Below are 16,303 nucleotides of genomic sequence, written 5' to 3' on the forward strand. Positions count from 1 at the left end.
GTTGTACCAGGCTTTTTCTTGTGGGTCACCAATCAGCTCCCCAATCATGACACAGAGACTTCTTATCAGCTTTGATTGCTCGCCTTAGCTTAGTTCTTTTCTGGCTAGCTCTTTTAAATTAACCTGCTTCACTTTATCTACTTTTTGCCTTGGGGCTTATTACCTTTCTTATTTCTGTGCATCTTACTCTCACTGCTTCTCTATGTCTGGCTAGCTAGGGTGGCTGCCTGGCTTCTTGCCCCGGGGAATGTCCCTCTTTGTCTCCTCTTTCTTCTCTTGTTCTTCCTTCTCCAGAGCCTAGATTTCTCCTCCTATTTATCCTCTCTGTCGGCTAGCTATTCTTTCTCTTGCCTAGCTATTGACTATTCAGCTCTTTATTAGACCAATCAGGTGCTTTAGGCAGGCAAGGTGAAACAAATGCAACACATCTTTACATAATTAAACAAATGCAGCATAGACAGAAGTAACACACCTTGACACAGTTAAAGTTTATTCCACAGCATAAACAAATGTAACACATCTTTGCCTAGTTAAAATAATATTCCACAACAATCAGTGACAGAACTGGCTGAGATTGGTATCTTAGATTCTCATTTATATTCCAGTACTTTCCACAATACTGTAACACTATACACTAAGGAATATTACTGGTAGATTTTCTTTATCCTTACTGTTTTAGTTACCTTTCTGTTGCTGTGATAAAATGCCCTGACCAAAGCAATGTGGGATGGAAGGATTTCTTGTAGCTCCCAGTTTGAGGTTATAATCCATTACTGTGGGGTCATCACAGTGGCAGGAGCTTGGGGTAGCTTGACACATTACATTCCACAGTCAAGAAGCAGAATTGTGAGTGCAAATGTGTGCTTAGCTAGTTTTCTCAATTTTATACAGTCCAGGAACCAAGCCTGGATAATGGGACTGCCCACAGTGGGCAGGTCTTTCTACCTTAGTTAACTTAAGACAATCCCTTAAGGGCATTCCCAGCGGCCCAACTCCCAGGTGATCCTAGGTCTCATCAAATCGACTATTCAGATTAACAATTACATTTAGAACCAGTAAGAAGTATGTATTGCGTTGTTTCTTTACATGATTTAGAACAAAACAGAACCATCATTTATATATTCTGGCATTAGTTCAATGGTATAATGAAAACATCAATCAAAATCATACTAAATTTTGATTTGGCAATACAACTTTAAATAATCAAGAGCTAGTCTTCATCACTATACAAGCAATGTTCTGAGCAGTCAAGATCAGGAAATCTGATAGGCAATTCTACCCACTTCTTATATTGTTTCTTTGATGAGTTGTTTTTGAAATTCACTACAAAATTCCTTATTTTGAGACAAGGCAAGTCTAAACCTTTGTGTACCATCATTGTTCCCCAAGCCTAGAAAACAAAAGAGGGAGGAGAAATTAAATGCCCATGCAATTTATCATTCCTTTTGGCCAAAGTTAAAACTGAACCCACTAGAGTTTCCTCACCTGGCCACATTTGCAGATAATCTCCCCATTTGTTTGATAATCAGCAAATTTCTTTTGCAGTGCTTTGTTTTCTCTTACAATGTAGAGTCTCCTAAAGTGATCAGAGAGGAAGGATCATCAGTGACACTTGACAAAATGACAACATGCACCTATGGGTTCATCATGTTGGACTTGATGGTCACCCACGTGGCTGGGTTATCTTGTACCTTGTCCTTTCTCGTCTTCTGCTCCCCAGGATTTTTGTGACAAATCAGATGAATGTCCCCCATCCTACGCGTACCACACAAGTGTCATACTGTCTCTGGGTCTCCCTTGAAGTCTGCTGTTATTTTAACTTTTTAGTCATTCAAAATAATTGAGAACAGATATGGACACCCGTAAATTAAGTGTCTTGTATCAACATGGCTTTGTGTCTTAGCTTTACTCCGTGTCTCAAGGGAGATTACTTTCAAAACGGAGACAAGAGATGAGATTATATTTGAGGGACTACAAAAGGGAAAGCTGTGAAGAGAAAGAAAATCTCACTTTCACTGTAAGCAGAATATTTACAATGCCACTAACCTCACCTCTAGTAAAGAAACTCAAACATGGATCGATCTTGCTGTACTCACTTGAATTCCGGTGTCATATTGACATGGTGCATCTTCTCAATTACGTGGATGTTTTCTCCTGAGCAGACTAGCATGCTACAATTTTTGCAGAGTAGAGTTATTAATGATGGATTGTTATTGTAATGCTTTGCAATACTTCTTTTGACTTTCATTCTCTTTTCCAAGATACTTTGTACCTGTAACTTTAAAATCTATATGGAGAAAAGAATAGTGAATTAAATATTTTTCATAGTTTTATGGAAGTAAATGAGCTGAAATTTACATGTCTTAGATTGTATTCTAGAAAATAAGAATGAAGAGATGACAGCACCAGATGAATTTAGCATACAGTTTTCTACCCTAGTCATTGTCAAGTCCAAATACAGTGGAAGGATGGAGTAGAAGGTGTTGGGTCAAGTGGTGGGTGATGTTTGGGTTTATTCTAGATGTTTGATATAATTTTAACTTTTCAGGAAGACTGACATTGTATGGCATGCAAAAGAGACTTTGTCTTTTGTGTCAACTCTCACTTTTTGTCGATGATTGTCTAAACACTGTGGGAAGGCATTTAAAACTAGGAGAGTGAAGTAGCTCTCTCAGTAACTGATAGGCAGCAGTTCTTTGTGGGAGCTTTCAGTATAAGGGCAGTGTACAGGGTCCACTTCGTTGTTGTTCTTTCTCTTTCATCCATCTGAGAAGTCTTGAGAGGGCAGATCTCTTGTTCTAGGGAGACTGAGAAGGGTAGTCCATTCTGGAGTCCCTAAACGGATCATTTGTTATGATTTGAATACCGCTTGCACCTCGATATTCATGCATGAACTGAATCCACAAAGTCTTGTGTTAATAGCATTAGGAGAAGTGAAACTTAACCTAGTTGTGTGCTTCGAAATGGGGCCCTTGAGAAAAGATTATCTCAGGATTTAGGGGTGGAACCCACAATATTGAATTATGGTGGCTTTGTAAGGACGGAGAGAGCACAAAGAAGTTTAGATACATATGCATTTCTGCTATAATGTGATAGCAGTCAGGAGGTGAGGCCTCACAGAGCCTTTCATGTTCTTAGACCTTATGGCTTTAACTATGAGTCCAACTCATAAACTTCTTTTCATTAAAAATCAGCCTACCTTGGGCATTTCATGAAAACAATGAAAGGCTAACTAATACAATGTTTTAGTCTACAGATTGGGAGAATCTGACCTGTGGACTACACAGGTTCCTGTAATTGTCCTACACAACTTAGTCTTAGAGCATCAGCTTTTATAAGGATCTCACTGAGTCATTCTTTAGTCATAAATATGAGGCAATAACCTTATAGTAGGATTATTTAGTGAAAATGTTTGGTTTGCTTTATATTTAAGGGGGTTTAAAATGTAAGTTTGTATGAAAACCTGGCCAGGAAACCTTGGAGTTGGTTATATACTTTGCACACCAATTTGAAAGCATCCCTTCCCTAAAACTCTATTTAGGGTAGAGCCAATTCTAATGTTAAGAAACTAACATTCACACCCATATGCAAGGGTGTGAATTTTCTTCTAAATGGATTGTTTGCTATTATAGGAGTTACAGTCTTTACTTCAGTGGTATGAGAGTTTCCTGAAATGTTGTATAAATATATTCTTTTTCCCCACTGTATTCCTTTACCCAATTCAAATAACGTTATTAAATGAGATTCAGCTATATGACTTATTATATACATTTTAATCATTCAGAACTAGCCCCAGTGTCAGTCTCTAAGTGGAACTTCTCAAAAGTAGCTGCGTAGTCAAGTGTTTTACATCATACTCTACTACGCTGAGTTTTTGTTTTGTTTTGTATGTTTTTGAGATAGGATTCACTCTGTAGCCTAGGCTGGCCTTGAACATAGTATGTAGTCCAAGATGGCCTCAAACTCATGGGGTAAACCTCTTGCCTTAGCCTTCTAAATGCTGGAATTTCAGACACACGCCACCAAGCCTGGCTACACAATCCTATTCTAATTCCATAGTGCCCATTGTTGTATGATACGCACAATGCTGTGAAATCTGTGTTTACTCTTTGCCTTCCCCCATCCTCACTAAGTACACACCAGAATCTCTACTTCACATAGCAAGGGTTTATGTTTTATTTGTCACCATGTTCTCTAATTAGAATACTGTCTCTGGCAGACAATAGCCGTTTTATAACTATTTTTGTAATAAAGATACTCTCTTTGTACATATGGGTTGGATCAAATTGAAACTACCAGGTAGGTTTAGATGAGTAAGTTGCACAAGTCTTTCTGGAAAAGGGCAGCCTAAATTCATACTACCAAAGTTGATGTTTGGTTTCCCTGCAATGATCAAAATTCCCTCACCATTTTCTGCCCTCCCACAGATCTTGGGGCTTTGTGTGAATCTGGACTAAGAACAAATCTTCAGACAGCAGCTGGTAACTCAGTACAATTTCTGTCTGGGGAAGTAGCCACCCAGACATCAGTGGCAAACAAATGTAGCCAATTTCAGATGAAAACTAAACTCAACAGTGGCCAAGAACAATACCTCATGTGCATACTCCTCTGGTTTCATATTTTGAACACGGTTTATAGCTTTATACATCATCTTCTCTCGGAAGTCATTAACGATCTCACGTTCGGTAACTCCTGAGCCACTGCTCGTAACCAGGACATAGGTGCTTTCGTCAGCTCTGGCTCGACCACGGGCCTAAAAACATGAACAAAGAAAGGAAGTGCTGTATCTTGCTCTGAGCTGTCCCAGTTTGGGCCTGGGAGATAGTCTTCGCTGGGTACCACAGCCTTCAAATAATCTCTCTATTCTTAGTAAAGGTAGTTATTACCCATGGCTTGTAGATAAACTTTTTCAAACTTAAATGTTCTTTAATGCAATGTTCTAGGATGATTTTGGCAACTCTATGAAGCCAAAATAATATACCACCCATATAGCCCTGTTGCACCCTGAGCAACTATCATAAACCACGGAAACCCTGAGCAGTGGCTTGGACCAGCGAAGCCATCTATTTGGAAAGAAGATGAATGAGGACAAGGCATATGTCTGGCCTTAGCACCAGGGCTTCTGAGCACACAGAACTGTTCTCAGCAGCCTACTTTGGACTTTAAACACGGTTGTCCAGGAAAATATGCACATTAAAGAGTCAAATTTCTGTAAGCTGTGTAAGAAGGTGAAAGGCACATCAATTCTTTTTTGTTCTTTAAATTTTTCACGTGTGTAAACAACAAAATATGATAATATCTACTTCCCATTTGCCCCCTCCAACTTCTCACAGGTCTCAACCCCGCCCCAACATCCACTTCCATGTCCTCTTCTTGATTGTTAATGACCACTAAGGCCATTCATTTAGTGCTGTCCATATGTGCATGGGTATCAGGCCATCCAATGGACCATAAACAGCCTAGCCCTGATGGGGTGAAATTCACTAGATCTGACCTGTCACTGGGGGTGATATGGACACAATTTTATTAGTAGAAGCTTGATTGCCTAGCTCAAGAGCTTAACTATCAACTATAATACTATTTTTAGGGCAAACTGCATTCATATTGTAGTCAGAACATTCTGACTTACAGATCACTCCCTGAATTAATCTTGCTTTCCAGAAAGATAGCTGCCTAATGAACTTCACCTTCAATACCTTGTCATGCACCAAAGGATGAAATAACACCCCTTTCTTGTTTAAAGAATAATGTCCTGTATTTTCTTCATCATAACTCTTTAAATACCATGACATTGTTAATATAGGTGAGTAAGAGAGCTGTGAAGTTTGAATGCAAACTGACAACTATTCATTTATTTATTGACCTCACTCACTCTTTTATAGAAAACTAAATATGTAGAAAAGTTGAGTGGCTGGAGGGGAAAAAGACAACCGCTGGGCTCCCTGAGGTCTGAATGGGTTACTTTGTCAGACACTTCTGGACAATAGGTTCATATTCTTGATCCCACTAGGGCTCACTGACATCTGAAGACGGAGGAGGCCTCTTTTGAGCCTTGTCATCGGGCCAGTATCAAGCATAGTCTTGGAAAATCTCAAGACAGAAATAGCAACCAAAATAGGGTTGTTAGGTAAATTATGAGGTTGCCCTAGTAGTTCAACAAACAGCAGTCATATAAAAGCCTTTCCCTTGTAGTTCTTTAAGATGGGTCTTTTAGCAGTAACACAGATGGATGCTTAAAGCTAAAGAGTTTTTGTGTTGTTTTAGTAAAAAGGAGGAATCCACATAGGAGCACAGGAAAGAGAATCCACATTAGACACAGAACTCTGGGCATACCTGGACCATGGCTATCTCATTAGTGACGAGGCCATAACGGATAACGATATTGCATTCTTTGATATCCAGGCCTTCCTCTGCCACTGTGGTAGCGATAAGCAGATTTATTTTTCCAGTGCGAAATTTACTAATGACTTCTTTTTGTTCATTCTGTGGAAACATTTTAATAAATTAAATTTTGTGATGCTAAACACATTCAGATCTTCTAATTAGGAGAAGAAAATAATAAATTGCAACTGGTCAGTGTAAATCAGAGGATTAGCTCATAGATGGATCTGCTGCCATCTGTTTTTGGCAACGAACAAAGACACGATAGTGAGACAACATTTGATTTCCAATCTGGGATTACCACACAATAACAAAAATATTTCCATCCTGCAGTCTGGAGGTGGGAAGAACATTCTTTATGCCAAGGAAATAAATTGATGGGCGATTTGGGAGGAAGAAAAGGGAGAGGTGTTGCTGGCTGAGAAAAGGCTTTGGCAAGGACAGGCTAAAATAGGGTTTACCTTTCAATACATTAACACTAGGGTCTGATATTTAGGGAATAAAATTCACTGAACCATTTACATCAGTTTTGAAACAGAAAATTTCCCATACATATTATAATTGGTTACTTTAAGAATCATCCAGGAAAAAAATAAAACAAAACAAAACATACAGAACATTCCAGAAAGGATACAGGAGAAAGTCAAAGTACTGAGTGCTTCCAGGGAGGGGAGCTGGGACAGTAGTAGAAAGCGGTGCTACTCTTCAATTTTACTTTGAGCAAGATTTAACTTTAACCAGGGTAAACATAAGGTCTAGTCAAAAGACAATATAAATCAAAAGTGGATGACTATGTGATTAAAGCCTAATCACAGCAAGGATTTTTTTTTCAAATGTGAACTTTAAAAGTTAATATAAGTGTATTGAAATCTGACCTCTGGCTTTTGCATTGGAAAAACAGCTGAACATAAGTCCCATCTGATATGGATAGTCTGTGGTACTTTATCTCCTCCAAACTCTCACCAAAGCTGCTAGCCACTGTGGCATTCAGGACACACTTATGTTCTTTTAAATTAAGCAAAATTAACCTTCTTGACCAGAGGTATGTTCTTTCCTGCCCTTTCCTTTCTTTGTAAACGTAACATGAGTTTTTATTTGTCTTATCACTGCAGAAGAACATGATAGAAATGTCCCTGACAAATCTTTGGCAACTTCTACCTTATTCATTGACATCCATTGATTGAAAAAAAAATCATATCTTTGATTTTAAGATATACCTGTACCTTCATTTCAAAGAGTACTTGAATACAAGTTTCCAGGATCAGTGCTGGGCCCTCAGGTCAAGTATGTACTTAACTGTTATTAGGATGGATGAGTCCACTCCAGCTCACTGGACTCGATGTAGAGCTATTGAGTGTTCAAGTGGGAAATTTCAAGTTTTTTTCTCTTAAACACTAAATGGAATTGGTTTGTTCCATTGTGTGGAACAGCGATGGTTATCACAGGACTGAAGCAACTCCTCCCTGAACAAGACTCAAGGGAAATTTAGCTTTCAGGAGAATACCTAAACATTTTACATGTTTAGATATTTAAAACAATTTACAAGTGTCTTTTTTCTCTCAAAAGTGTTTTTTACTGTGCACACAATAAATAATATAATTTTAAAAAACTAGTAAAGGAGCAGAAACCTTTTCAAAACCCTGTCCTTAACACATCCAGTACATCAACTCTTCCAGGTTCTCATAGACTTCATTTTATAAGTATTTGTTGTACAGTTTTGATTGTCATCTACATATCCTGTGCAGTTTTGAATTCCCACTTGATTTTATATTGTAAATATGTCTTTGTGATGTTGCTAACATAAAAGTTATTCATTTTCACAAGAGGTACTGAACTTGAGAAGTTCCCATAAGTATGGAAAAAGAAAAGGGAATTCTGAGATGACACTGACCTCATTAAGTACTGCTGTGGAATAATGCTTTCATATATACTGGTTTAATAAAACTCTGACTGGTCAGTAGCCCGACAGGAAGTATAGGTGGGATAAACAGATAAGGAGAATTTTGGGAAGAGGAAGGCTGAGTCAGGAGATGCCAGGCCACCATCCAGGGAGCAGCATGTAATGGCACACAGGTAAAGCCATGGAACACATGGCAACATATAGATGAACAGAAATGGGCTGAGTTAGGTGTAAGAGCTAGTCAATAGTTAGCCTGAGCTAATGGCCGAGCAGTTTTAATAATATAAGCCTCTGTGTGTTTACTTGGGTCTGAGTGGCTGCCGACCAGGCAGGACACAGGAAAATTTCAATGACAAAGTACCACCTATTGGCCTGTCATTAACTCAAAATGTCAAAAACAAGAGCCTCCTGTGAATCTGGTTGTGAGAGAGTGAAAGAATTGAGAAACATTACAAGCAATTAGAGAAGCCTCGTTGAAGTGTAAGAAATGAACTCCCAAAGGACAGTGTACCTGTGTCATGGGCTTGACTTCGCTGCTGTGTCCTGCCCCGATCAGATGATGTGCTTTGACTCCAACTTCAGCAAACTTTTCATTTTCCATAATCCACTGGGAAAGTGCATAGGTGCTCTGCCGCGTCTTTGTGAAAATAATTCCTCGAGATGATTCCTCAGACCTTGTGAATTGTTCCAATATGGTGTTTCTTAATTTAGCGAGCTTTTCGTTTTCATATTTTGGGTTTTCAGCTAGCTTTTTCAACATTTTCTTGTTATCTTTAAAAATAATTATTAATGTTATTAGCTTGATTTAGCTATCCCCACCAAACACACTCATACATGCACACCCTACTATGCACCACAAATATGTCCAATTTCTATTGGTTAGTTAAAGAAGAAGTTAACTTAAAAATTATTAAAAATAAAATTAGTTTGCATCAGAAAGTTAAACAAAATATTTACACTGGCAGTTTTTACGTAATGGGGCACTAAGACATGACTCATCTGTAGGTAATCCTGTGATATATTTTGCGCTCAGACTATTTAATTAATTAATTGCAGTGGTCATCGCAATTAAACTGGATGATCAAATGATTATGATTACACAATTAAAAGTTAACCTCTGCCATCAACTATAAATCACAGTCTTTGTGGGATTCTTTAAAGATGAAGTTTGAAGGCGTTCTGGAAGTCTCAAAGAAAGCAGTGAGTCCCTGTCTGAGAGGTCAGTGCAGGAACACAGGCTCTGTGTTGTTATACTGAGTCTTACCAAAGAATAAATTCATGAGAAATTCATCGGTTTCGTCCAGTTTCAGAGATTTCTTTCCACTGCCCTTCAGTTCATCATCGCAGCTGCTGGCATCATCTTCACTGTCTTCACTTTCCTCGAGGACCGCGAACTTCTTTGCTTTCTCATCGCTGTAGAACGTCTCCAGGTGGCTGTATGCGTCAATCATGCGGATCGTGTCGTTGATTTGTAGGGCTTCGTTGTACTTCCTCAAATGTTCTGCACAGACACGGTCTTTGCGATTTCCGTCTTTGGCAGCTGTGGAAGAATAAACTCTGTGGGTGAGGCAAAGGGCAGAGAACCGTCCTACAACTGTTGTACGCTTGAATAGGTTATGGCTCAGCAGCCAACTTCACTGTGGTGTCGGAAAGAGCAAGGCTCCATATGTGCCATGGGTTCTAAAGAGGGTGGTTTTCAATGCCAAAGCCTGCTACTTGAGCTCAGTGTGAGCAGAAACGTGGCCCTGAACCATATCCGAACAGCTTGAAAACCACGTCAGTAAAATTGCCTTTGGAGACAGAGCTGTTGATAGCTGCCTTAATACTTTATATATAATAAATGAAAGTGAAAACTGGATGAATTGACACCTCTTTCCTTAGATGAGGAGTCAGAACATGTGTGGGCTTGCCCTACACACAAAACAGAAATTCTACTTGATGTTCCATTTGCTTTCAGATTGCTTCTGAATCTGAGAGGATCATCTAAAATCTTGGTGTAAACAAGGAAAAAACTGTTAGATCAAAACCCAAATTACCTTTTTTTTCCATTTGAATGGCCCATTGCTCATAAGGCTGAGTTCCAAAATCTGACATTGGACTCATTTGGCAGTAAGCTTGGATGCTTGTCATAATTTCCAGAAGTTTCTCTTTAAATGGATTCTAAAAACAATTATACATATATTACTAAAGTTGTTTGAAATAGCATTATCTTTGTTAGAGTAATTTACATATTATAATTGGTTCAGAATCATTAACTAGACCATGCAACAGAATAATCTCTGATCATTTCTTTGTTCACTACATTTGTTTTTTACCGTTTTACCGCTACCATCAGGACACACCAATCCTGACACCATAAACCTCTATCATCAAATTGCCAATCTAAATTTTTTGAAAAATAAAGCCAGTGAGTATTACAGTCCTTGAAAGTTAAAGGTAATGACAAATATTTATTGAATTAATGTCACAATTACTTAGAAAATATTTAATTATATTTAGGTAACACTCCTATGTGAATACCAGGTTTCACTACTATTATTTCCAAAATAAAAGCAATTGACGTCATTTGGGAAAAAATCCAGGTATGAAAGAATGTGTGTTACATGATTCAACTTGGATAAAGTTCAAAATCAGTCAAAACTAATAGTTTCCCTTGCCATGAGGATAGGCAGCAGAAGGAGTTTTGAGGGCCTTGTCATGCGCTGTCTCTTGACCTGAATATTTTGCATAAGTTTGGTCAATTTATGAAAGTTCACACACACACATACACACACACACACACACACACACACACACACACACACATTTTGTGCTTTTCCCCATGCATCAAACATTACTAAAGAGTAATTGAAAAAGACAAGTAAAAAAGAGTGGGAATTCTTCTCAAAAGATTATTCAAAGAATAGAGGCAGTGACAAAAATGTATCAGTGAGTACAGTCTACCCAACAGCTCTATTTCAGAATGAAAAGAGGTACACTGTGGAGGTTGGCCACTAACACTGGCTTGGTGCCTACAACTTTATAACTTACTGCACACATATCCCATCATTTAGTCCCAATAACCTTATGAGGTGGATTCTCAATAGGATTAAACTTATTATACATAGCTAAAATTTATCAAGTTTTCAACCCTACAAAAGAAAGAATTGGAATAGTCTACTAAACATAACATCCAAACTGGCTATAAGCTGATTATTTTAGTTAGTGAAAATATTCACCAGAAAAGCATCAATACATTCGATATTTCACTTTTTACAATCGGTGTTTTCCAGAGAAAGAAAATAGACCAATGAGAATTTCTGTTGTCACTGCCAACTGCAACACAATGGCTCCCTGGAATGTCAGAAAAGCAATCGTGCAAAACATCAAAACAGTAAGAGGGTATTAACTCCTACAATCCCTCCAGATTAGCCATTCGTGTTCCCCAGCCCAATACTTCCACTCTTCCAAGAATCAGACATAACTAAGCACTGAGCTGCGTTCCCTGTAAGCAAGAAGAAGGAAGATGGTGGAGACAATTCGTAGCAGTCTTTGCTGCCTTGTATCAATTTTTAAAAGTATAGAATGATGGCTTTTTGATTAAAAAAATGTTAAATGGGAATATTCAGTTGGTGAATGTAAAATAGCTCCTGCCACCTTTCAATTGAATATGGCTTTGCCAGACAAATACATATGAAATGTTTAGAACATACTTCTTTGGTGTCATCAGCAATCACAAACTTCTTGCATGGTTCCTTTATTTGGTGTTTAAGTTGACCAAGATTCTCTTTCACTGTTTTAATGGTAGATGCATCAAGATTGGCACATATCTGGAAAAGAGACACTTTAAGTATTCTTTTCTTACAACCGAATGTACACTTTTCTTACAAGTGAATGTCAGCAAAGTGTAATATAAAGTTTTTAGCATAAATACACTTGAGATCAACAGCAACACTCTAAATGGCACCCCTCATGGGGAAGTTGATGAGTGCATCTTTAACAAAAGAGCCTCGTATTTCTATTTCCCATTCCCCCACTCGCATCCCCAAACCCTTATTTAGAGACAGGGTCTCACTCAGCAGCCCTAGCTGGCCTGGAACTCACTATGTAAATTCCAGCAAGCTGCTTGGCTCTGCTTCCCAAGTGCCAGCATTAAAGGCAGGAACCACCAGCTTTGCCTCTTTTCTCTTTTAATTGGAGTAACCCGTATCCTAGACTGATGCAGAGTGGGAAAAGACAAGAGAGCATGCTGTTTTGAAAGTCATGGGGTTACAAGCCATCAGGAATGAGCACTATCAACTATGTTTCTGTATCAGTGTAGAAGTACAATAGTTGCAAAGGCATTCTACCCAACCCGTCCTTCTCGTTAATTTTGGTTGTGAGCCTAGCCTTTCATGGCTGAGCCATCTCTACAGCCCTTCTCATGAATTGTATCCAGCTTCATAACAATTATGTGATTGCTCTGTATCACTTGTATTTATGAAGGCTGTCCCCGTGTTTTAGAAGATTGAGGCTATTTTCTAGAGGCAAATCAAACAGCCTTCATTTCACTGATGAAGTGAAATGAAGAAAACCGACACTTGAGTTTTCCACACAATTTAAAATCCCAAGAAACCCAGGCATTTGACACAGCCTGTCCAGTTGTCCACAAACGCAGTGACTTACATTTAAAATATGTTTTTCAGCCTCCGCTTGCTTTTTGGCTCCTCCCACACCAGGTGATGCAGTCAGTCCTAGAATCTGAGGCAGGGGAATTACCGGTTGGTTTTGTTTCTTGAGGGTATTGTTCTTCAGCTTCTGCTTTAAATACCGCCGCATGATGTTGTTGTAGACAGCCTCCTTGTTGGTGTGATGGCATTCATCAATGATAATGAGGGAAAAATCTGAACAGAAAAGGCAGAAGGTCTGTTTACCTAAAATGCCCGGTACAGTGAGACAAGCACCAGGAAGCTAAAGCAATGAGCTGCCGCTGCCTGTCTTCCATTGGGCGAAATATAGGGACAGCCCTATTGGATCTGCTCGTATGACGTTATCCATGAATATGACTTTACCCATGATTACCATATATGAATAAAATAACCAGGAATGGTAATCATGGCTCCACTCCTATTAGCTGTTATCTCTGTCTCAAGATAAGATTCAGAAAGTGTTAGTGAAATTCATATCTTTCTTCCAAATAAACAACAACAACAAAAATAAAATCTTCCCAGGGCTCCACTCTTGTTCTTGAATAAAGTTGTAATTTTAGGTTGATAAATCCTATTTTTGTTATGCCAAGTGAAGAGTGTACTATTTAGAGAAGGATGGTCTTGTGTCGTCTTGACTTCACATTTAATTATTGTGATTACTTTGACTTTTCTCTGTCTTTCTCCTAATCATTTAACCATTCCAAATAATGTAGGCGGAACTGTAGTCTTATTTTACAGTGAAGAATGTAATTCTAGTAGGATCTATCACCAAATTTAAAAATTATATATGTAATATTATACATATATGATATATATATATATATATATAACAATGTAATTATTCTCTCCAAGAGACACAAGGAGAATGATAGCACAAAAGAAAAAAAAATTGACCTCTCAAAGGAAGGGTTTAGAGGAACTTTGGTAAGCTGTGGGTCAGTCAAAATTTAAGTTGAAAGTGTGTGTGTGTGTGTGTGTGTGTGTGTGTAGTAACAGAAGAACATAGTGCTTAATGCTTGATTTAGTAACCATATACTCAAGCAAAAGCAAGCCATCAAGTTAAACATTTTTCTGTTTTTGTTCATTTTTTCCAGGAAGAAGAGCAATTCAGTGATGTTTTATAAAATAAAAAATAACTTGGATAAACTAAGGTTAATTTTCAGCATATAAAAAAGATGATTTAAGGAGCAGTCTCTGTTTCTATGTTTAATATTTCTATCAGTCTTTTTTTTTTCTAAAATTAGTCATTCCAACCAACCTGACAGCTGTACACCATCATCTTCTCCACTCTCCAGATTTAAGAGGGAATTTTCCAGGATTTGAGCTGTGCTGATGATAACGTCATAAGATTTGACAACTTCTGGGAATGATATTTTCAGCTGGGTATCACCACTTAATCCAATAATGCGATACCACTTCTTCAAAAATGGATTGAACTCTTTGCGGAAAAGTTGTTCAGCTAACATTACCTTTAAAAATGAGAGCACACAGAACTTTTAAAAATTCAGAAGAAAGAGAGAGGAAAGCAAAGCGAAAGACACAGAGGAACATCAGTCAAAGGACTGTGTGGGGACGAGTAAGGGGAATGTTTACACTGAATCCGTTAATTTGCTATTACCATCTATATTTCATTCAATCTATCCATCTGACATTAAATACCCATGGTGTTTGTATTAGATGTAGACACTGCACCTAGAACACAAAGATATGTAAGATAAGGCTGATAACTGAGAGGAACTCAGTCTAGCTGAGCACATATTCTAGAGATCATTTATTCTCAGTGCCTGGGATCCTGCTAGAGACCATTTGACTACAACAGTGGAAAGAGCAGGGAACCCGGACAGCAGCATCAACACTTCGTGAGGACAATGTGTGGGATAGGAAAGAATGAACTCCAAGAATGGCTTTGGTCAGCCGGGCGGCGGTGGCGCACGCCTTTAATCCCAGCACTCGGGAGGCAGAGGCAGGTGGATCTTTGTGAGTTTGAGGCCAGCCTGGGTTACAGAGTGAGTTCCAGGAAAGGCACAAAGCTACACAGAGAAACCCTGTCTGGAAAAACAAACAAACAAAAAACAAAAGAATGGTTTTGGTGTCTGCATAAAAACAAAGTAGCAAGCAAGGGTGAGAGAGGTACAAATTTTGCTTCCTTTCCAGCCAACTCTGTATGTTGCAATATCTGGTAACAGCAACAGTTGAAACCCCAGTGACACCTCCATATTTCAAGTCACTCAATATCTCCAGAACAGAGGGAAAGATGACCTAGTCTATCTTATTTTTAAATTCTGTTTTCTTTTGTTTGAGAACGGGTGTTATCACTTAGTGCAGGCAGGTCTTGAACTCCCTTTGTAGCTTGGGATGACCTTGAACTCCTGATCCCTCTGTCTCTACCTCTTCAGTGCTGGAATTACAAGCATGTACCACCAAGCATGATTTGTGCTTGTGTGCTGTGCTGAGGATTGACCCCCAGGCTTCCTGTATGTTAGGCAAGAACTCTTAACACCTGAGCTATATGGCCAGCCCCAGTCAGGCTACTTTGAGGGTTTCTATTGTGGAATATTTAACTATGTAAAGATGTGTTACATTTATTTATGCTGTGGAATATTACTTTAACTGTGTAAAGGTATGTTACATTTGTTTCTGCTGCATTTTTTTTAACAGTGTAAGGATGTGTTACATTTGTTTATGCTGTATTTGTTTAGTTGTGAAGAGATGTGTTGCTGTTTCACCTTGCCTGCCTAAGGCATCTGATTGGTCTAATAAAAATCTGAATGACCAATAGCTAGGCAGGAGAGGGATAGATGGGACTGACAGGCAGAGAGAACAAGTAGGAAAAGGAGTCTATGTTCAAAAGAGGAGAGGAAGAAGAAGAGAAAGGAGAAAGAGAGAGAGAGACACCCAGCACCAGCCAGCCAGACAGGGAAGAAGCAGGAAAAGTAGGACATACAGAAAGAAAAGGTAAAAAGCCCCAAGGCAAAATGTAGATGAAGAGAAACAAGGTTAAGTTATAAGAGGATAAGATAAGGCCTAGCATTCATAACTAATAAGAAGTCTCCGTGTCATGATTTGGGAGCTGGTTGGTAACCCAAAAGAAAAAGCCTGCTCCAGGTTCCATTCTAGGAGGATGTAAAAATGAAAGTCCAGGAGTATACAGTATAGCAAACAGAAAATTGGCAGGAAGAATGTCATGGCCAGGCTTCAGCACATACACATTGTATTTCTCATAATTATCGTATTACCTGATAATTCAGTCACTGTTGGATAATCCTGAAACTCACTCTGGGTGGCATTGACTTCCTACTGAAGGACACAGGGAAAGCCAGATGCAAGTCTGACATGGCTAATTGGGAGGTGTGTG

The 16,303-nt window shown here is 38.7% G+C and overlaps 1 protein-coding gene across 1 annotated transcript in view; it reads right to left on the reverse strand.

Annotated features, from left to right (window-relative positions):
• Positions 1–464: 464 nt before the first annotated feature.
• Ifih1 (interferon induced with helicase C domain 1) overlaps positions 465–16,303 on the reverse strand; it is a 50,899-nt gene continuing 35,060 nt past the window's right edge. Inside the window, exons 6-16 of the mRNA XM_059259159.1 lie at positions 14,207–14,417; positions 12,926–13,143; positions 11,974–12,090; positions 10,318–10,441; positions 9,546–9,821; positions 8,793–9,052; positions 6,334–6,483; positions 4,592–4,753; positions 2,097–2,287; positions 1,486–1,576; positions 465–1,390 (exon numbers count right to left, since the gene is read on the reverse strand). Of these exons, the coding sequence (XP_059115142.1) occupies positions 1,211–1,390; positions 1,486–1,576; positions 2,097–2,287; positions 4,592–4,753; positions 6,334–6,483; positions 8,793–9,052; positions 9,546–9,821; positions 10,318–10,441; positions 11,974–12,090; positions 12,926–13,143; positions 14,207–14,417 (1,980 nt within the window). The 3' untranslated portion in view covers positions 465–1,210. The remainder of the gene's footprint in view (positions 1,391–1,485; positions 1,577–2,096; positions 2,288–4,591; positions 4,754–6,333; positions 6,484–8,792; positions 9,053–9,545; positions 9,822–10,317; positions 10,442–11,973; positions 12,091–12,925; positions 13,144–14,206; positions 14,418–16,303) is intronic.

This window comes from Peromyscus eremicus, chromosome 4, assembly GCF_949786415.1.
Source record: "Peromyscus eremicus chromosome 4, PerEre_H2_v1, whole genome shotgun sequence".
NCBI lineage: Eukaryota > Metazoa > Chordata > Mammalia > Rodentia > Cricetidae > Peromyscus > Peromyscus eremicus.